The sequence below is a fragment of the Mus pahari genome, chromosome 1 (genome assembly GCF_900095145.1).
Source record: "Mus pahari chromosome 1, PAHARI_EIJ_v1.1, whole genome shotgun sequence".
NCBI lineage: Eukaryota > Metazoa > Chordata > Mammalia > Rodentia > Muridae > Mus > Mus pahari.
The window spans coordinates 72,835,219-72,856,329 of record NC_034590.1 but is presented as its reverse complement, the minus strand read 5'-3'; the positions used below and the strand labels follow the sequence as shown (position 1 = coordinate 72,856,329).

The 21,111-nt window shown below is 47.7% G+C and overlaps 3 protein-coding genes across 12 annotated transcripts in view; 2 read left to right on the top strand and 1 right to left on the bottom strand.

Annotated features, from left to right (window-relative positions):
* Positions 1 to 6,347, top strand: part of Rnf121 (ring finger protein 121) — a 49,436-nt gene extending 43,089 nt beyond the window's left edge. For 2 of the 4 annotated variants that reach the window (XM_029540984.1, XM_029540987.1), the window contains exons 7-9: positions 245 to 378; positions 967 to 1,068; positions 4,123 to 6,347. In XM_029540984.1, the coding sequence (XP_029396844.1) occupies positions 245 to 378; positions 967 to 1,068; positions 4,123 to 4,243 (357 nt within the window). In that variant the 3' untranslated portion in view covers positions 4,244 to 6,347. The remainder of the gene's footprint in view (positions 1 to 244; positions 379 to 966; positions 1,069 to 4,122) is intronic. The other 2 variants (XM_029540993.1, XM_021201293.2) reach the window with 1 other exon arrangement.
* Positions 6,348 to 6,364: 17 nt separating this feature from the next.
* Positions 6,365 to 9,614, top strand: Il18bp (interleukin 18 binding protein). Of its 2 annotated transcripts, none has more exons than XM_029540999.1 (6): positions 6,365 to 6,519; positions 7,332 to 7,400; positions 7,743 to 7,934; positions 8,294 to 8,417; positions 8,506 to 8,653; positions 8,856 to 9,489. In XM_029540999.1, exons 2-6 carry the CDS (start codon positions 7,373 to 7,375, stop codon positions 8,943 to 8,945), a joined length of 582 nt encoding a protein of 193 aa, XP_029396859.1. In that variant the 5' UTR covers positions 6,365 to 6,519; positions 7,332 to 7,372; the 3' UTR covers positions 8,946 to 9,489. The 2 variants fall into 2 exon arrangements, with proteins under 2 accessions (XP_029396859.1, XP_029396856.1); XM_029540996.1 differs by lacking the exon at positions 6,365 to 6,519 and adding an exon at positions 6,635 to 7,080 and having other exon boundaries at positions 8,856 to 9,614.
* A 117-nt stretch (positions 9,615 to 9,731) lies between these two features.
* Numa1 (nuclear mitotic apparatus protein 1) overlaps positions 9,732 to 21,111 on the bottom strand; it is a 69,190-nt gene continuing 57,810 nt past the window's right edge. For all 6 annotated transcript variants that reach the window (XM_029540960.1, XM_021187209.2, XM_029540965.1 and 3 more), the window contains 11 exons: positions 17,020 to 17,088; positions 15,445 to 15,564; positions 15,143 to 15,361; positions 14,894 to 15,051; positions 13,590 to 13,836; positions 12,566 to 12,794; positions 11,808 to 11,944; positions 11,342 to 11,518; positions 11,035 to 11,148; positions 10,740 to 10,943; positions 9,732 to 10,447 (listed from right to left, as the gene is read on the bottom strand). In XM_029540960.1, the coding sequence (XP_029396820.1) occupies positions 10,436 to 10,447; positions 10,740 to 10,943; positions 11,035 to 11,148; positions 11,342 to 11,518; positions 11,808 to 11,944; positions 12,566 to 12,794; positions 13,590 to 13,836; positions 14,894 to 15,051; positions 15,143 to 15,361; positions 15,445 to 15,564; positions 17,020 to 17,088 (1,686 nt within the window). In that variant the 3' untranslated portion in view covers positions 9,732 to 10,435. The remainder of the gene's footprint in view (positions 10,448 to 10,739; positions 10,944 to 11,034; positions 11,149 to 11,341; positions 11,519 to 11,807; positions 11,945 to 12,565; positions 12,795 to 13,589; positions 13,837 to 14,893; positions 15,052 to 15,142; positions 15,362 to 15,444; positions 15,565 to 17,019; positions 17,089 to 21,111) is intronic.

Genomic DNA, 21,111 nt, shown 5'->3' with positions numbered 1-21,111 from the left:
AGAGAGAGAGAGAGAGAGAGAGAGCGCTTCTAAATCACATTAGCCAAGGTGGGAAGATCCACCTTAGCTATAGGTGGCACTGTCCCCTGGGGTAGGGTCCTAGACTTAGGAAAAAATGAGCTGAGTGCCGGCATTCAACTCTCTGCTTCCAGACTACACATGCACTGTGACCACTGCCCGTATCTTCCCAGGCAGACAGATTCTTACAGGTTTTCTGGCCTTCCCTCCCTCTCTTATCCTCTAGTTCTACAGTGAGTCGGGCATGCCTACCAAGCATCTCTCAGACAGCGTGTGTGCTGTGTGTGGGCAGCAGATCTTTGTGGATGTCAATGAAGAGGGCATCATCGAGAACACGTACAGGCTTTCCTGCAATCACGTGTATCCTGCCTTGTGCTACTTCTCTCCTGAGCCCACACTCCAGTCATGGTGGGAAGAGGGTGGTAGTTACTATGGTGTGTTGTCCAGAATTGGATTGTAGGTGAGCTACAGCAGAAACTGCAGCTTTCCTCAGTCTTTCCAGACTGGCACTCTCCTCTTCAGTAAAAGGTAGTTATGGACTGCCAGGCCATAGAAAACCCACAGCTGCAGCTAGGGAGGTGCTCAAGTCGATTCGTGTAACAAGGGAAGGAGACCCTCTAATGGAATGGTTGAGTGATTCAGATCCCCTACTGAGAGTAGCATCGTTCATTTGATCTTGTATTTACTAAGCTCCCATTTTGTGCCACATTGGGTGTTGGGTATTATCTCTGTCTTGGCTCATACCAACCATGTAAATAAGGGTCACTGCCCTCACCCCATGTGAGGAACATTCAGAGAAAAGGGACCTGCCCCAGATCACACAGCTGTAGGAAGTAATGGCCAAGCTGAACCTTTCTCTAGAGCTGAAGCTCTGGCTCCTGGAGACCCAGGATGAGGCTAAAGTGCCAGTCTGGCTTTCAGTCACTTCCCTTGACCAATAGTGCTCAGATTCCATGAATTCTGTATTCGAGGCTGGTGCATCGTGGGAAAGAAGCAGACATGTCCCTACTGCAAGGAGAAGGTGGACCTGAAGAGGATGTTCAGCAATCCGTATCCTTTGGGTCCTTGTTGAGAGTGGGCTGTGGGAAGAAAGTCTACTGCTTCCAGCATTCAGTTTGGTTTCTGTTCTAGGGTGTGACAAGAGGCAGTCCAGAATCAGAGCCTCCTGTCCTAAATCGCTTGTCATGTGTCTGCTCCCTCTCTGTCGAGTTCTTCACCTGTGCAGCTCGCTTGATTCACTAGCAACTTTCAGAGGCTGAGCGATGTCCACAGTTATTTCCCCAGTGGGTGATGCCTTGCTGTGCGACTGCAGACCACCTTCACCTGTGCAGGCAGGGCCTGAGGGGCTGGGAGCTGGCAGCCACCTTTCTCTATTCACTTCTAGTGAAAGGCCTGTTTTACCTAGCACTGCCCTTCCTACCCAGCCATTTCTCTGGCCTCACTTTGACTTCCAAGGATCCAACTCTGTTTCAACTCCTGTCCCAGCTGCCCCTGTGTTCTGTGGAACCAGCAGGACTTGATTCAGCTAAGGGGACATAGTAGTACACTGCCTCAGTCTCTGAACAAGAGACTCTGGCCTTTCCCACTTCAGTTTTTCTACATGGTTCTTCTAGGGCTGCTCCCAGAACACTGTGGTCATCTGGCCTTGCTGGGGTTTGTGGCTGCCCTTACCTCTTAGAGACCCAGGCCATACTGATAGTTTTGATGCCTTTAGAGGAGTGCTCTACCCATTTGAACTGCTTCTCCAAGGACTTTGCTCCCAGCAAGCTTTGCAGGCATTCTCTCTCTTCAGACCCCTCCCTTTCCCTCATTTACATTTAAAAGGAAAGGAACAGCCACAAAAGACCTTTTGACCTCAGTAGGCCCTACTTCAAGCCTCTGTTAGGGTGGGCTCCTTTTCTCTCCTACTGTCCTGTTCTATGACATTATTCCTGGGAAGATATTAAGAAACATTTACTGGAGTGCCTTTAATCCCAGCACTTGGGAGGCAGAGGCAGGCGAATTTCTGAGTTCAAGGCCAGCCTGGTCACAGAGTGAGTTCCAGTTCCAGGACAGCCAGGGCTACACAGAGAAACCCTGTCTCTGATAACAAAACAAAACAAAACAAAACAAAAAGAAACATTTACTCACCCCAGATAAGGAACTAATGACAGACCACCCAAGTCCAACTTAGTGAACCAGTGAGTTTTATTGGTGTTACTTATCAGTGAGGGGCTATTTGTAGGGGCAGAAATGATTGAAAGATAATTGCACCACCAAAAGCTACTATAGATGGCTGCTGAAAGTCACAAACCTGAAACTCTCTGCAGTTGACTTGGCCTGAGCTCCTTCTGGTCAGTTTAGCTGGTCTTAAGGTCTTCCAGGCAGCTCAACTTAACTCAAGAGTCTGCTAGGAAACTCATCAGCAATTTTCACTGCTTATAGGCTTGAGGAAAGAGTGGCCTAGTGTATTTGGTTGGTTTCAGGGACTTCCTGAAGCTTTTGAATTGTTTACTTTCTGGGATTAAGGAGCTTCCCTCCTTGGTGGAATGTTTTAACTCTAGAATAGTTTACTTCTTAACAAGCTTCCTGCCAAGATGAAAGAAAGCTTTTATCTAGAAGGAAATTTGTACACAATATGTCAATAGACTCAGTCTTTTCCTTGATGGAGAAAACCTTAAATTTTGTACACTGCAAGAACCTTTTGGGGGCCAAGAACCTTTTAGTGGCAAAGTACTTACTAGGAGACTACTGGTTAGCTGGGGTGGGGGTTGCACAACTTTAATCCCAGGACTTGAGAGGCAGAGGCAGGTTGATCTCTGAGTTTGAGCCAGGTTGGTCCCAGAGTGAGTTTCAGAATATACAAAGAAGTCCTGTTTGGAAAAGGCAAAAAAAAAAAAAAAAAAAAAAAAAAAAAAAAAAAATGGAGGGGGAGGGTTGCGCGTAACTATAACCTATTCCCAGCCTCTTCTGCCATGGGTTTGTCTGTAGAGTGTCATGTCTGTCACACTCAGGCTAGGCTGCTTGTCATTTTTTAGAAGGTGGTGCATGTTTTACCTCTCTACTTCTCCTTTCTTGTCTCCAGTCCCCTCTGCTCTCCTTCCTTTGATTTTCTGGGTTCAGCCTTTGATTCCAACCTAGAGAGCTGAAGGGAATCTGGGTAGCTTGATTTTTACTAGGCTGTGGAGCAGCTTAAAAGTCTGGGCAGGAACTGGATAGATGGCTCAGCAGTTAAGAGCACTGACTGCTCTGCCAGATGGTCTTGAGTTCAATTCCCAGCAACCACATGGTGGCTCACAACCATGTAATGGGATCCAATGTACTCTTCTTTTTTTTTTTTCTTCAGAGTATCTTTTCCCAGCCCTTGTGATACAGTGGCTCTCTTGCTGGGCTGCATGCAGCCATGCATTAATGTAATTGTTATAAGAAGTTGCACACACCTCAGGAGTTCTGTTCTAGTACCTGTCAGTCTAGAGTTTTACTGCTGTGAACAGACACTATGACCAAGGCAACTTTTTCTTTCTTTCTTTTTTTCTTTCTTTCTTTCTTTCTTTCTTTCTTTCTTTCTTTCTTTCTTTCTTTCTTTCTTTCTTTCTTTCTTTTTTAACTTTATTGGATATTTTCTTTATTTACATTTCAAATGTTATCCCCTTTCCTGGTTTCCCCTCTGAAAACTCCCTCCCCCTACCCCCACCCCCTCCCCTTGCTCCCCAGCCATACATGGGACTGAGCTAGAGAAAGTACCTAAGGAGTTGAGGGGGTTTGCAGCCCCATAGGAGGAATAACAACCCACAGAGCTCCCAGGGACTAAACCACCAACCGAAGAGTACACATGGTGGGACTCATGGCTCCAGCTGCATATGTAGCAGAGGATGACCTAGTCAGCCATCAGTGGGAGAAGTTTCCCTTGGTCCTGTGAAGGCTCTATGCCCCAGTGTAAGGGAATGCTGATGCACTCTTCTTCTAGTCTGAAGACAGCTGCAGTGTACTCATAAATGAAAAATAAATAAATCTTTAAAACAAGACAAAATAAAACTCTGGGCAGACCCAAGGAAGGCCTTCTTACCATGCTGGATGAAGCTAACAGCTATTGTATACTGAGTGTGATCCTTAACATTCTCACAGCTGGGAAAGGCCTCATGTGATGTATGGACAGCTGCTAGACTGGCTTCGATACTTGGTAGCTTGGCAGCCTGTCATCATTGGCCTGGTACAAGGCATCAGCTACATCCTGGGCCTGGAGTAATCAGAAATCACATCACTGGAGAACCCACCACCCACTATGGACCTCAGGGCACTCTCCGTGCTGCCCACAAAGACTTGGGTGGAAAAGACTCAAAGGCACTTGGGCCATTCAGGACCTCCCCAGCTGTGTCTGGGTTGGAGGGGAAATGATGGAGAACCAGCCAGTGGGGCTGTCAATAGTGGGGGCTTTTTAAAAGAAAATTATTTTGATGAATATATTTAAATTTTTTTATTGTGGAGCATAGGAATTGTCCCCCCCACCCCCACCCCTAGGCCTAACCTTGCTTGAACAGAGTTGGGCAAAGCTGTGGTATTATTGGTTGAGAGGAGTCTTCTCACCTCTGGCTGAGAGCACTGGTGGGTTTTCAGGAGGCTGAGTGCTTCAGCCAACCCTTTCCCTTCCCTTCCCTTCCCTCTGCAAGGCTCAAGCCTGGTTTGCACTCAGTGTAGAAGAGCTCAGACTGATGCCAGATTAGCACTGAGCGGTAAAGGGTTTCTTCATCTCTGGACATGATAGGTGTTGTGTATGACTCTGTTGCCTTTTTGTCTGGAAACTAAAGGCTGGGTGTGGCAAAATCAGTGACTTTTCCAACTAGGGAAGCACTGTGGCCTCCAAATTCACTGACATGTTTTTCGAACAGCTAGAAATATGAGCAGCATGGATAACCTGCCCCTGAGCAGGGCCGTCACAAGGCAGGGTATAAAAGCAATCTATATATCATTTGGCTGTGGAAGCTACTTCGGCAGCAGCAAATGTTGCAGCTTCTTATGCAAGTACACCATTAAGTCTGGAAGTGTTGACATGTGCCAAAGGCTCTGCACATCACTTCCTTCCTGAAAGCCTAAGAGTGTGTATGTTTGTGTACGCACATAGCAGACAGACAAATGGATCTCTGTTTTCTGCCAGTCATCAGTGTGCCCTTGAAGCTAAGTGGGGATTCCCAGCCCAGGAAACATCCTTAGGTAGGCTTGGTCATTTTTGGGCTTTTCCTGAGCCTGACATTAAGAATGGTGAGTGCATAGGCAGAATGAGGCCTGAATAAACATGGGCTCTGAAAGGGGGTTTCTGAGCAGACCTAACTGTAGTCCTGGAAGTTTGAAGAAACGGGGAGGGCATCATGGGTCAGCAGCACTGGGTGTCTAGAGAAATTTGGCCTGGCCCATTTGAAGGCAACAAGAACCAAACAGGATCTTGTCATCACATCTGAATAAAGCTCCATGAGCTGGCTGCGAAGCTACACATGCATTTGCTTTTCTCTTTGCCACCTCTTTCCCGGGCCCCCTGGGGTATCTTGGCCTCTTGCATCCTACCTGAGAGTGGGGACCTGGAGTCATCGTTCCTGCCTTCTCACCCATCCTCCCTCCGTGTGTGTGGCTCCTGTCCTACAGCATGAGGAGCCTGAGACCTCCAACCCCAGTCTGAGACTAGTATCCTGATACCCCACTACTCAGCCTGTTCTCTTACTCAGCTGTGGCTTCCTCTTTCCCTCCACTCTCAGAGGAATGGGAGCTGAGCAAAAGGCCCAGAGACAGGCTGCTCTTCCTTTGGTATTTGCCCTTCCCTCTCCCTAAGGTGACAGCTGCTTTCATGTTGACAGCTGCTTCCATGTTTTAGCTTTAGCCTTGTTGTAAGGTACAGCACAGTTCCTCTTCCTGCACCACTACCCAAACCCCAGTGGAATGAGAAGTCCCCCACTGTGCGTGTGGATGCACAACTTCTGGACCTAACTCCTGGAGATCCTGGATTCTGAGGGAGTTTTCCCCTGAATTCTGCAGCCTAGGTGGTAGAGGGTAGGTGGACTGCTCAGAAGAAATGTTAACTGTGCCACATAAAAGACAGCTTCTAGCCTCCTGCATCTGAACCAGGTATGACTCTGTTCCCACAGGTCCTTCCAACCTGATCCGTCCTACTTGTCACCAGGTCTACCCTCTGATGACAGAATCACAAACCTAAGACCACAGCACTTTGCCGCAAGTGCATGCATTGGTCTTTCTGCCCCAAGAGTTCTGGCACATTCAGGGAGCATGGCTTCAGGATTTTGTTTGATTCTAGTTTTGTTCTTTCCAAGTACCCAGCCTCTGAGCTGAGCTACTGGAGCCAGTCTTTCGGAAGTGCCTTCCTGGCTATTTGGGGTCAGCTCTCAGCTTGGCTGGGAGTTTTGGACACTAGCCAGGCAGGGAAGTTGCTCTTTCCTGTGGTGAGATTTTCTTGGGGCCAGACAGCTACACTGACTGAGCCTTAGAGCTCCCAGAAGCTATTCGGGGCTTAAGAGCCAGGTAGGAAGATCTAAACTTACTGTAAATGCACCTGCACAAGTGGCTGTGGCTGTGTGTGAAGGCTGGTGTTAAATGATACACCTGACCTTGGGGTGAGGGATGGGGGTGGGGGAGCTTGAGAGAAACTACGATATTAATGGGCCAGTGAGGCACTGAATGTAAAAAGGTCAGTGGTTCCATTTGGAGCTCCCAGTACCAATAAATACTGCCTCCTTGGAGTTTGTTCTGGAGAAAGGAAAGCCTTGGCTCTATAGAAAGTTGGCTGTGAAGGGTGGACGGGGCAAGACAAGTACGGACCTGTGAAAAACTGATCTGTCTCACCCCTTAGCTGACCTTAATGAGGGGTGAGATAGAGGATCCCTTGAGTTTGGAGAGGGGCCCTGGGAATTGTCTAATGTGGGCATTGGGTCAAGGGGCTTTTGGAACAGCCTGCTTTTGATTGGGATTCCTGGCTAAGAAAGTGAAAGTGAAAATAGGTGAGTGCTTTCCTAGAAGCTGCCTGCCGCCTGCCCTTCCCAGAAGGAGGCTGGCAAGCTGGCAAACGGGAGTGTTGCTTCCCAGGTAAGTCCCTGGCTCTTAGTGCTTTCTCTCCTTCCTAAGGGGGTAACTGTTATAGAAGTGCTGTTTGGAGATGGTATGAGAGAAAATTGTTACTTAATAGTAACACCAGCAGTGCCTTAAGTGTGGATAGCTCAGCTAGTGGCTAGAGGTCTGCCCTCTAAAAACTACCAGCTCAAATGGGTGTCAGTAACACTGCCTGAGGGAAAGAACCCGAGATGTAGGGCTAGCTGACTTTTACTTATTTTTTCCAGAGGAAGTCACAGATATCAGAGTTGCCTGCTCCTGACACATCATGACCATGAGACACTGCTGGACAGCAGGTGGGGCATTGGGCTTTGTGACTCTTAAAGGAATGGAGCTATGTGGCTAACTCTGCTATCCCCCCCACCCCCAAGGAAGTTCCGTCCAACCCTACCATTGCTGTAAGCGTCTATGTAGCTACTTTGGTGCTGGCTCCATTCCAAGGCTCCTTTGCAACTACATTCAGCAGAGCCGAGGGGTGGGGGCTAAAGGGTCTCTACCCACTCTGGTTCCTGGTGAGAACCTTGAAGTATCTGGGTGTAGGTCTGTCCCTACCCAAGTAGCAGCTTGTCCCCAACTAAGATGGGTGCTAGAATGCCGAGCTTTAGTTTTATTTACAGCTGTAACTATTTGTTCCTTAGTCCCCAGTTCTTGGTGGGTCCTGCTTTTGTATGTCCATGTCATTCTGGCCAGAGCCACATTTGCACCTCAGACAACTGCCACTGTCTTAACTGGAAGCTCAAAGGACCCATGCTCTTCCTGGTCTCCAGTAGTCCCAACTAAGCAGTACCCAGCACTGGATGTGATCTGGCCAGAAAAAGAAGTGCCACTGAGTAAGCAACAAGTATCATGGGACCCAAGGGGATATAGTTGTCAGGCAGGCTATGAACACGGAGTTGGTGGGAGTAGGGGGGGTCAGGGGGTTGACTTGGGAGTGTACCTCCAACCTGCCAAGAAGCACCAGCCAGACCAACTTGGCTCTGTGTTCACCATTCTACTGCCCAGCTCACCAGATGGTTCCTATAGAAGAGAACTCAGACACGGGCAATGTAGAACCTCACAGGGCCTTGGTTGCAATTTTCCTATGTAGGTGGGACATAGGTCTTATGTTTCTGATTTATGACTAAGTGGAGCTTGGCAGGGTGGGCACCTCTGTTTTTATAGAATAACTAACAGTCAAATGTGCTCCTAGATGGAACTCTGACCTTGTCCTGTACTGCCTGCAGCCGCTTCCCCTACTTCAGCATCCTCTACTGGCTAGGCAATGGTTCCTTCATTGAGCACCTCCCAGGCCGGCTGAAGGAGGGCCACACAAGGTAAGAGACATAGCAGTGAGGCTAGAAGAAAGACCTTCCTCCTCCCCAACCCCGGCAACCCTCTCATGATTTCCTTCTGCTCCTCCAGTCGCGAGCACAGGAACACAAGCACCTGGCTGCACAGGGCCTTGGTGCTAGAAGAACTGAGCCCCACCCTACGAAGTACCAACTTCTCCTGTTTGTTTGTGGATCCTGGACAGGTGGCCCAGTATCACATCATTCTGGCCCAGCTCTGGGTAAGGAACCTGAAAGAAGGCATCCAGGGATGGGAGGAACCCTACTACCGGGGGAAGAAAGGATTGGCTTTTCTAGTACGACCTCTAAGCTCGTGACTGTTTTGAGGCCTGCCAGAGGTGGGAGCAAGGAACTTGGAACTGCAGTGACAGAAGCCGCAGAGCTCTTCCTTAGCTCTGACCGTGTGTGCGTTTATTTCTCCAGGATGGGTTGAAGACAGCCCCGTCCCCCTCTCAAGAAACCCTCTCCAGCCACAGCCTAGTATCCAGAGCAGCAGGCCCAGGGGTCGCATGAAGCCAACCACACCATGACCTTGACCAGAGCCTGGCTCTCATCTACCTGGAGGGTGGAGTCTACACCACAGGCTGCAATTGCCTCTCTGTGGCTGAAGCTCAAGCTTCATTTCTACCTAGATTATCATAGTTAATTAAGTCCTTAGCCTTCTTCCTGCTTGTCCTTCTGTCCACCCATCCAGTTTACCTTTTCTGACGTCTTATTCATCCCACTGGTGTTCTGGAACCTCTGAGACCTGATGACACCTTAGCCAAGTGAAAGCTCTGCTTACACTCAACATGAATTTGAGATGCCTACCTGGCAGATTTCCACAGCCTGCACCAATCCAACAGGTTAACCCTGAAGCCTAGTTGAAATATAACTTTAGCAACATCCACACTCAGCTCTGACCACTATCTGCACCGACTTCAATCTTTACAGGTGATTTTGTTTTCCTAGTTTGCCCCCAATGTACTGTTCTCAGGGACAGTGGCTGCTTCAGATCACAATTGTTCTGTCAGTCTGTGTCTCTGCAAGGCCCACACTGAGTCCTCATAAAGGTGCAGCAGCTCAAGGTCTCTCTTTTTTTTTTTTTTTTTTTTAGACCCTGGTACTGTCTTCAGGAACTCTGCCTGACTCAGGCTGCATGGGTCACTGCCTCTTGCTAATAGAAATTCAGAATAACATGAACCCCTGAAATATAAAAGTCCATAATACTAGTTAGGAACAGGGGCCACAAAGACCAAACACAGGCTCGCAAGAGCTGCAATTTCCTTTTTCCTCATACTGACCCAAAGAGCTTAGCACTCAAGGGAGAAAAATATACTTTATTTACAAGTAATAACATTTAGAAAAGATCCATCCCCGGCCCTTAAAAACCTTCCCATCGTTCCATATCCTACCCCAGTGCAAGTCTGGGGAAGTTGAAGTATGAGCTGCCATTGAAGGCTGCCCCCTATCTCACCCCTGAGATCCAGGACCTATCTGTCCTGGAAAAAAAGCATCCTCCAGGCAGCTGTATATGGAAGTAGGTAAGAGCAGAGGCTCCTACCAGGTCATGCCCAACCCTGGGCTTCAAGAGCAAAGACCCCTGCTAGGCCCAGCCACCAGGAAAAGCAGGGAAGCAGAGCCTGCTTCTCCAATGGTCCCTTCTAGGTCCAGAGACTAAGGAAGACTGGGCTAAAGACTCCAGTCTCAATCTAGTTATGATGGAAAAGTAGACTTTTTTCCCCAAAACAACATCAACGGAGGAAAAAAAAAAAAAAATCAGGAGGCAAGATAGGGAGAAGACCACACATTGTCCAAGCTCCAAGCCTCCTGGGCCATCTCTGAAGGATGCCTAGAAGGCACCAGGCAAAGTCCAGGGTGCAGGCAAACCTCATCATCTCGGGGAGGGCTGGCCGCCATTGGCCTGGGAGCTGAGAGAAGGCACTGAGGGACAGCAGGGAAAGGACCGAGCAAGGTCAGTGCTGACAATGCAGTGGGGACACTCGAGCTCTGGTGCTGACTCTTTAATGCTTCGCCTGAAAAGGAAAGACAGTCACTTGGCCAGAGTAAGTCCTGTGTTGCCAACCTCTATTGACTAGTTCACAACCCCCCTGGCTGGACCTCTTCCTTTGTGAGGTCCTATAAACACCTACTTTAAGTTACCAGTTGCCACCACACCTAAGAAATGTGGGGTCCTCAATTATGAATGGCTAACCAAGACAGAGGTCCCTCTTGCACCCCACCCTCCTACAGTGGTTTGGCTTGGCCTTGCCTTGAATGCTGCCCTATGGAGTAGTCTACAGGATGGTCTTCCTCTTACTGCGTTACCTTGCCCTTGGCCCGAGGAGTGGCAGCAACAGTAGCAGTGCCAGCTGTGGTGGTGGCAATGCGTGGAGAGCGGCGGGTTCCACTGCGAGGATTGGGGGAGACCTTTGCTGGGGTCTTCTTTGACGCTCCTCGCCTTAGAAGACTATTTCCCAGCTTCTTGGGTGTGTTAAGGATGCTGAAAGCCATTGACTGACGCCGGTCCGCCTATGGGGAAGGTCTGTCAGACTGCTACTGTCGAGCTCTGCCAGCAAGGCTTCACTTGGCCTTCCTTCTTCCCCTTGGGTCCTGGACTAACCTGTTTGAGAACTGGAGCTGCTTTCTTCTGGGTGTCAGCAGTGCTGCTCTGCTTACGTCCTTCATGCCGGCTGGGGGTCATGGGGCGTGGAAAGCAGCTGGTAGCTTTCTTGGACTGTGAGGCAGAAGACAATTGGGCAGATAATGGCAAAAGGACATGCCTTCCCTACCTCTGACGGAGGCCTTTCCAACAGTCCGTACATCTGCCCTTGGAAAGAGACTTCGCTATGATTCACTAAGATTTGGTGAGCTGGTTCATGCCTGGGTATAGTGCTAAAGACAACAAAATAGGCGTACACATCACCTACCTCAGGAGTACCAGGGCCCTGGTGGGTCTCTGAGGAAACCCGTTTGCGCTGCTGCCTGGTAGTGATGCCAGCACCCTCAGCAATCTGAGCTGGCTGCATGCTGGCTCTGCGCAGGGTTTCCCTGGGGTCTCCAGTCTTCATCTCCTCATCAGTGATGGTGGCCAGGCTCAGGGAAGGCTGCATGGGGCAAGAGGCAACAGTCAATGGGCCCAACTGTATAGAGCAAGAACTAGCGCTAAAGCTGGATCCTTAAAACTCCTTCCTTCCTGTTGTTCATGTCGACCTATGCCTTGAAGAATAGCTAACAATTCCAAGCACAGTCATATCTGACTTCACACCTGAGTGACAGCTATTCCATGTGGAAGCATGAGTGTCCTACCCAGTAGACCAAAAATATCTATGACTAGATATTCAGGCTAGCCACTAAAGTTGGTGTGGAAGGTCTTGAGATGACCTCACATCTCACCCTGGACTCCAGAGGGTAGCAGGTCTTCAGGTGCGGGGGGCATACTCGGTTGCGCTGCTGCAGCTCTGCGATGCGGTTCCAATCATCCAGCTGCTCGGGCTCATCCTGGCAAGTGCCCATATAGAAGCTATTCCTCCCTATGGAGCACAGAAAGCTAGGGCAAACACGGCTGCTAATACACTGTTTACTAATCTGGCCAGGCTTTTGTTGCCACCATTCCCTCCCACCTTCCTGGGGGCTTCTGGCTGAATACACAAGTTCTGTATTTGATACTGCACTGTAAAAGTGCCACACCAAACCATTTGTCCCGTGGAGGTGCTTACTCAGGGGAGATCATTAAGAGTTCATGACCAGAGGCTGTAGCACCTTATTTACCTGCCAAGGCTTGGTGCTCCACACCAAGAGAAACTGAGGGTCATGAATTGATAACCAGGGAGGGTCCCTAGATCCTAAGGACAACTTCCAAGAAACTGCTGGGCAGCCTGACTTTACCAAGCCCATTTCCTGGAAAGCAGCCTAGAGGACTCCCCCAAGTACCAACACTAGAAACTGTGTGGAAATCTTAACAAACTGGTGAGCATCCCTGGTTCAGAGTGTTCCCTTTCAGTCCTAGATAGGCAAGGCCCAGAGATGGCACAGGTGAGTGAGGGACAGCAGTTCTGGCATACTAAGGAGGCCTGCCTTGAGCTTTTGGAAGCTTGCCTCTTTTCCATGCCAAGATCTGCTGGGATTCTGATAAATTCCTGTAATCGCCTCACCTTGGGGGGCCCCACTGGACATCCTGGCCTGGGAACGACGAGCAGAGCTTCGTGTGGTAGGCCGGTAGCCAGGCAGGCTAAGCAGAGCAGAGTTGCCATCATCAGGAGAACCCAAGCGGGCCAGAGACTGAGTGGAGGAAGTGGCTCGCAAGTTGGCCTGGGAAGCAGGGGCAGACTGTGTGCTGTAGAAGGATGAGTTGGCGCTGTCTGGCTCTTCCAATTCTAATTTCTAGAAAGACAAATCATTGCAGCAACACCACCTCCCTCTGCCCCAAAGCTCTCAGATACCACACTGCTTTACACTGCGTATGTAAACAGGCCACACATCCAGAAGCATCTTGGAAGATGCTGAGGTTGCCAAGACTCTTCTACTCACATTTGGAAGACAGCATTATTGGCCTATTTCAGAGATAAAAGCAAGGTGAGTACCCTCTACTCACACAGCTAGGAAGTAGCTAGGCTAAGAGCCAGAAGCCCTATCTCCTAAGCTATCTAGTTGGACTCAGCCCACAACCTCTGCTGTCCCTAGACCCAAAGTTCCCAGGGCCTGAACATCATCTACATTATTCCCAAATTCTCAGTAGTAGAGGGCATAAAAGCACCTTTCTACCTGTTCCCCCAGCCCACTAGAGACAGAGAAAAAAAGAGCGTAAAAGTAACAGACCATTGAGAGCCACACCAAGCTACATCCTAGCTGCATGGGGTACCAGAGGCTCAGGATGAGCTGCTATTTCCTATATCCTGCTCTGTCTTCCTGTCAGGCAGGAGAGATGACTCTGGCTGAGTTCAATTCCTAGCAACCACATGGTGGCTCACAACCATTTGTAATAGGATCTGATTCTGTCTTCTGATATGCATGAAAACTGAGCAATTGCATATATAAAAATCAATCTAAAAAGAAGACAGACCCTAAACAAATCGATGCCCTTTTTAAAAGCTGTTGGTTATCCCTGAGTGTTCTATTTATGACCCCTGGATAGGAACTGGTGTTAATATCCAATAGTCCTATGCCCAGTAACCTAACCTTGGTCATAGTAATGTTGATGATCTGTGTGGTACGGCGGCGAGCAGAGCGGGTCTTACGGCCAGAGTCAGGGAAGGCATCCCCCAGAGAGTCCAGGCTAGTCTCCAAGGGGGCCTGACCCCGAGCAGGAATGGGGGTGAAGTAGAGACTCTCCAGGGATTCCACTTTGGGGGGCAGGCGCTGGGAGATGGGTGAGGCTGGCTCTCCAGGGACACTGGTACCATCTGGTTGGGTACGAGGCAGCTTGCTGTAGAAAAAGGTATTTGCTGAGATGCAGATCCTGAGCTAGAAGACATTACGTCTGTCTCCTTGCCCCAAACTGACTGACTTATTACAGGTAAATGTGGTAAAATACACTACCACTGGCCTTTCAGGATAGCAAAAAGGGCCTTGACTGGGGCCTTTTCAGTCCACTCTTGGCTGCTCCTATCCCTTTCCTACTAGCAGCTCTCAGATCTCTACCTTAGCCCAAACCCTGCTCTTCATGTCAGACAGCTATGGGCCCAGACCTCCCCCAGATGCCACAACTGCTCAACAATGAACAGGGCCTACTCTAAACCCCTCTGCCTGCTCTTCCTCCTATACCTCCTACTTTACTAAGTAGGGACACCTTCACATGAACGTGGGTGTAACTGGACATCTACCATATACAACCACAGTCAACATTCCAAGAAGCTCTCCTAGTTGCACACTCCCTTCCCTCAGCCTCAAGTTCATCTCACCTAGACGTAGACTGCCATGAGAGACACTATAAAGTAGTGACAAACAAGAACTCAGGACAGGCTGCCAGGTTCAAACCTGGCTCTATCACTGTGGATCCCCCAAAAGCCCAGTTCTGATTAAGGAGAGATAATGAATAGAGCCTAAAATGGTTGCTAGGGGGAAAATGAAGTTGTAATTGTTCCAAGAACTCAGAACACTGGCACACAGTATAGTACACATTTGATAGAAACAGTAACTATACTGCTAACCTTTGACTTCAATACTGTCGGGAAACTAAGATGCAAATCCAATCTGGAGTCCTCAATTTCAGCACTTCTGAAGTTTATCAGTCTTCAGTGCAGTCAGCCTGTAGGCTCCAAGGCCTACTTGGCCTCACATTACAGGCTGCTCATCCACCTCTGCACAGCTGTAGAGTTTATCCGAACTCAGAAAAGCTTCCTCCAAGGCTTTCCTAAGTGCCCCACCTCACCTCTTTTTCACTTCTCCTGTACCCTAAGCAGGTATCTGTCATAGGAGAACCACAGGCTAGAACAGCACACACTCAGTGAACAGGCACAAGGTAGAGAGGCATGTCCCCTGACCTAGCCACATTGCATGGGGCCTCCTCCTCCAAGCTCAGGTCCAGGCTGTCAATACTTAAGTCCAGCTGGGGTTTCACTTGAGGCTCTCGGCTCTTTAAAGCATCGGTTGCCACCTGGAATTTGCCCAAGTCACGAAGCTGCTGGTCTGCATGGGCAACCTAGGAAGTAAAATACAGAGAAGCCTAGAGTAGGGGTGGCCTTGGGGAGGAGTACAGGGGTGAGGTGCTTCTGTTTAAAGTAGATGCTTACCTGGGCCTCCAGGCTGCGCACCTGGGCTGTTAGGTGACGGCAGGCCTGTTCAGCTTCCTTGGTCTTCAGCCCTGCCTGCTGCAGCTCACGGCCCAGACGTTCGGCTTCAGACCGCAGCTCCTTGTTCTCCTTCTGCAGTTGCTCCAGATCTTGAAGCTGTTCCTGCAGCTCTTGGTTCTGCTGCTTCTTGGCATCATAATGGGTCTTGGCTTTCTCCATCTGTGTGGACAGACAGAGTGTGTGTGGCAAAGCCTAGAAAGGGTCAGGAAGAAGGGCAGAGCAGGACATTCCTGGCCCCTCACCTGGAGCTTGTAATGCTCAGCTGCCTGCTCCTTCTGGCTCAGCTGGGCCTGCAGCTCGTTCAATTGGGTCTGGAGGCGCTGGACCTCTTGCTGGCTTTCACCTCCCTGGGCCTGGAAAGCCTGAGAAGTCAATCAAAATAAGGAAACTCTGATTACTCTACCCAAACCCACTGGCCTGCCCTTGCTGCTCAGTCTCCACAGGTACTGCAAAGTCCTCCTCCAATATATTCTCAGGACACTTAGACACCTCGGCCCAATACACAATTCCCCCCAACTGCAGCCTACAAAACAATTCCATTCTCCCTCCCAGACCATCCAGTGGACACTCCGCTGACCATCTGCTGGCTCTAATACGTCTCACAGTTCTGCTGCCATCTATAAGGCCAAGCACCAAGTATCTCTCCCAAGGGAACAGAAACTGATCTTCAGAGAATACCGTGGTATAGAGAGCACAGTGGGATACAACTGCATATGCATGTCAATGTCAGGAACTCACTTCTCCAAACCACTCCAAGAAATAACTTTTATCCTTGTTTTAGAGAGGAAAAAGAGATCAAACATTTAGACAAACTGACCAAGGTCATCCACCTACTCCACAACTGTGGATGCTGGCTCACTTATGATGCCAGCACTGCCTCCTAAGGGGACCATAACTCCTCAAGGGCAGGCTCGCAGCTAATTCTGTTAACCTGCAATATCAGCTTTGTTTACTACAGGTACTGGGTGGATGCATCCCACCTACAATCTCCTACATCTGCTAGCTCATAGCAACCCCTAAAAAGGAACATGATGAATCTACTTATTGTTCACAACAGCCTATGGGTGGGGAAGCCGAGAAGGAAAACTGAAGCTCAGAGATCCACTACTTGGAACCCACTATGTGCTACACAAGTCCCAGTGGAATTAGTACCTGATCCTTTGCCCTTAACTAAAGGATGGGAAGCTTAGAGCTACAAAAAGCAAACACTGGAACAAAGATGGTAACAGGATTAGAAGCATTAAAAGTGTTAACTGCTGGTCATTATGGCACATGCCAAGTAATCCCAGTGCCCTGGGCTGCATAATTAGACCCTGTCTCCCTTACCAAGGTGGGGAAAATGCATTCTAAGACCAAGAATTGACTCTCTCAGCTCTTGAACCCCAACTACTTAGAACAGGGCTTTTCCACAGAACTATCTGGAATGGAGGAATTGGTCATATTCTGTCTTGTCATTAGCCATTCACCTTCTGACTGGGAAAATGTGGCTAGGGTGAATCAAGAACTAAAAAAATTTACTCCCTGTTTTGAGGTGCTGGAAAGTGAACCTAGGAACTAGTGCTCTACCACTGAACTATACCTATGCCTTGATTTTTTTTTTTTTTTTTTAAACTAAAAAGGATAGTGGCTGTAATAGAAGGCTTTTCTGAGAGAGATTCCTGAAGAGAAAGTCAATGTTTCTGAGGCCCAGGATAGGTTCCTGGGCAACCAGCCCCCCCAGGGGGCTCCTGCTCTGGCTCCATACTATCATAGCCCAAGGGCTTAGAGAAGATGTTCCTCTACCCTGTCATTCCAAGTCAGTCACACATCTGCCCCACCTTTAGCTTCTGTTGCTGCACCTTACTGGCTTGGTCATACTCTGTCAGCTTCTTACTTAGTTCTTCCACCTGAGGAGCAGAAAAGAACAAAAAAGATGAAGATGTAATGGCTAATCTTGGTTTTCAACTAGATCACATCTGCAAACAGCTAAAACCCAAGCAACTGAGCACAGCTATGAGGGATTTTTCTTGATTTGATCATTTGACGTAGGAAAATCCACCTTAAATCTAGGCCACACCTTCTGGTGGCAGCCCACATAAAAGGACATAGAAGGAAGTTTTAGTTCTTTGCCTGTTTGTCCTCACTCTCTTGTTCTGGATATGCATAACCAGTTTAAAGATTTCCAAGTTTGCCCTGGAAGAATTAAAACCAAAATTCAAGTACTTTCTTCCCCTGAAGAACCTTGATAAACACATAAAAGTCAGGTCGTTCCCCAGTGAGACCTACGGCCCTTTACAAGGGTAACTGTACCCCAGAGAAAGTAAACAATCCAACATTCTGGGTCTACTGGATACTGGTTCTGAATTAATGCTGATTCCAGGAGAACCCAAGAAAGAGTGTGGCCCTCCAGTTAAAGTAGGGGCTTATGAAGGTGAGGTGATTAATGGAGTTTGGGCTGAAGTCCAACTCATAGTGGGGCCAGTATTTCCCCAAACTCATCTGTGGTTGTTTTTCCAGTTCCAGAATGGGTTAGATATACTTACAAGTTGGCAAAATGCCCACAGTGCTTCCCTCACTTGTGGAGTGAGGGCTCTGATAGTTGAGAAGGCCAAATGGAAACCATTAAGAGCTGCCTCTAGCAGGGAAAGATTCGGAGGTGATGATCCCCACCACATCTCCCTTTAACTCTTATCTGGCCAGTGCAGAAGACACATGGATCATGGAGAATGACAGTTCGACTACTGCAAATTTAAGTAATGACTCCAAATGCAGCTGCTATACCAGATGTGGTATCCTTACTTGAGCAGATTAGCACATCTCCTGGTACATGGTATGTAGCTATTGATCCAGCAAATGTCTTTTTCTCAATACCTGTCCATAAATACCACCAGAAACAATTTGTTTTCAATTGACAAGCACAGCGGTATACCTTTAAAGCTTTACCTTAAGGATATATTAACCAGAGGTGTGTCATAACTTAGTTTGAAAGGATCTTAATCATCTGTTTCTTACATAAAACATCATACTGGTTCTCTATATTGACAATATTATGCTGATAGAACCAAGTGAGCAGGAAGTAGCAACTACTTTGGACTTGTTGGTAACACATGGCTATCAGAGGATAGGGAATAAATCCAATCAAAATTAAAGGGCCTTCTACCTCAATGAAATTCTTTTTTTTTTTTTTTTTTTTTTAAAGATTTATTTATTTATTATATGTAAGTACACTGTAACTGTCTTCAGACACTCCAGAAGAGGGCGTCAGATCTTGTTANGGATGGTTGTGAGCCACCATGTGGTTGCTGGGATTTGAACTCAGGACCTTGGGAAGAGCAGTCGGGTGCTCTTACCTACTGAGCCATCTCACCAGCCCTCAATGAAATTCTTAAGAGTCCAGTGGTGGGGCATGCAGAGATATTCCTTCTAAGGTAAAGAATAAGTTATTGCACCTGACCCCTCCCACCACCAAGAAAGCAACAAAAACATTCAGTGGGCCTATCTAGATTCTGGAGACAGCACATTGTTACTCTGGCCCATATACCAAGTTACTTGAAAAGCTGCTAGCTTTGTATGGGGCCTGGAACAGCAGAAGGCTCTTCAAAAGGTCCAGGCTTCTGTGCAAGCTGCTCTGTCTACCACTGGGACCAGCAGACCCAATGGTACTCAATGGATTTGGAATAAGGTTCTACCATTATCTGCAGACAAGTATCCTCCCTTTGAGAATGCCTACTGTCTCTATTACCGTTGCAACAATGCCTTCTGCTCCCAAGCTTACACCAGCAGCATCACAGAGTGTGTCCTATGATCCACTGACTGAAAAAGAGAAGACTAGGACCTGGTTTACTGACGGTTCTATACGTTATGTCAGCAGCATCCAGAAATGGACAGCTGCAGCATTACAACCCTTTTCTGGAACAACCCTGAAAAAACAGCAGGTAAAGAGAAATCTTCACAATGTGCAGAACTTTAGGCAGTACATATGGTCATCCATTTTGTTTAGAAGGAGAAATGGCCAGATTGGCTGGAAACTTGGAAAGAGCAAGAAGAAAGACACCTAGGAAGTGAAGATACTTGTGTCCTATGCAAATGCTAACCAAAGGGTGACTTCAGCTAAGGAGCTGAATTATCATTCTATGGACAATCAGCCTCTTTTCTCCAGCCATTCCTGTCATTGCCTAAAAGATCCATAATCAAAGTGGGCACAGTGCAGAGATGGAGGTTAAACATGGGTTCAACAATACAGACTCCCATCACCAAGGCTGATTTGGCTACAGATGCTGCTGAGTGTCAGATCTGCTAGCAGCCGAGGTTGACACTGAGCTTTGCCTTACTGGAGTAGATAATTATACTGGTTATGGATTTGCCTTTCCTGAGCAAAATGCTTCTGCCAAAACTACCATCGTGGATTTACAGAATGCCTTATGCAACATCATGATATTCCACACAGTATTGCTCTGACTAACAAACTCATTTTGCAGCCAGAGAAGTACAACAGTGGCCCATGTTCATCGAGTCCACTCATCATGATCTCCACTATCCTGAAGCATCCCTTCTGAGAGAATGACCGAATGGCCTTTTGAAGACCCAGTTACAATGCCGGGAGGGTTGGGGTAGGGTTCTCCCGAAGGTTAGGTATATGCTTTGAATCAGTATGCAATATAGTAATATTGTTATAAAGTTATGAAAACTAGCTAAAGCAGTGTTTCTCAGCCTTCCTAATGCTGTGACACTTTAACACTCATATTGTGGTGACCCCTGGCCATAAAATTATTTTTGCTGGTACTTCATAACTGTAATTTTATTATGAATCACAATGCCAATATCTGATATGCAAGAGATATAATAAGTGACACCATGGAAGGGTCATCCAACTCCTAAATACATCTTGATTTACAGGTTGAGAGCGGCTGAGCTAAAGCCAAGAGACCAGCTATAGAAACAAGAATTAGAACTGACAGAAGTGTTTTTTCATATTTTGTTAAAATAATGTTTGTGTATATATAGACATTTTAAATAGATATTTGTCTTTTCATTCCTTGGTTTATCATGTGATGCAACATGAAAAGAGATAATATCAGTGGTAATTTTTAAGTTGTGAGACACTACAAGAATGTCCCTCACGGAACAGTGCCATCTACTCTAAAATATATAATGCATTTGCAGTTGTACATGGGATAGATATTGCCTGTTAGGCATAATTAAGACCTAAGTTATTTTCACTTGGGAATTTAACGAAGCATAAGGAGATATGACCATGGGTCAAGCTGACAGGAGGTGGACTTGCACATAATGGCGAATCTTGGCTTTGAACTTGAACAGCTGCAATCAAATAAAACCCAAGCAGCCACGCACAGCTATGAGGGTTTTCTTGACTGCATCATCTGAGGTGGGAAAAACCACTCTACATCTGGGCCACACCTTCTGCTGGCAGCCCATATAAAAGGACACAGAAGGAAGCTTTGCTTTTTGCCTTCTTGCTCTCGATCTTGCTGGCAAGTTTATCTATCCTACTGCTGAGACATTCCTCTGTAGGTATTAGAACCTACTTTTTCTGGACTCCAATACAGACCAAAGACCAGCTGAAGCATCAGCTTTATGGACTGAACTGCCACCAGATTATTTTCTCTTCCATCAAAAGAGAGCTATTGTTGAAATAACCAGACCATAGCATGTAAGCTACTGTAATACATCTCCTTTTGATAAATATAGACTCAATCAGTTGTGTTCCTCTGACCAACCAGAGGGTTTCTCCCACCCATTATTATCCTAAGGCACTTTCTCTACATAGATAACACCCTGCTGTCCAAAGGTTGTCAGGGCTTGAGGTGGCCCCAAATAGATGTTCCGGGGTCACCTGACCAAACCACCACCAAAATAAATACCCGACTCTTCAGAGTTGCCATCTCTATACATCTCTACTGTGTCGTACT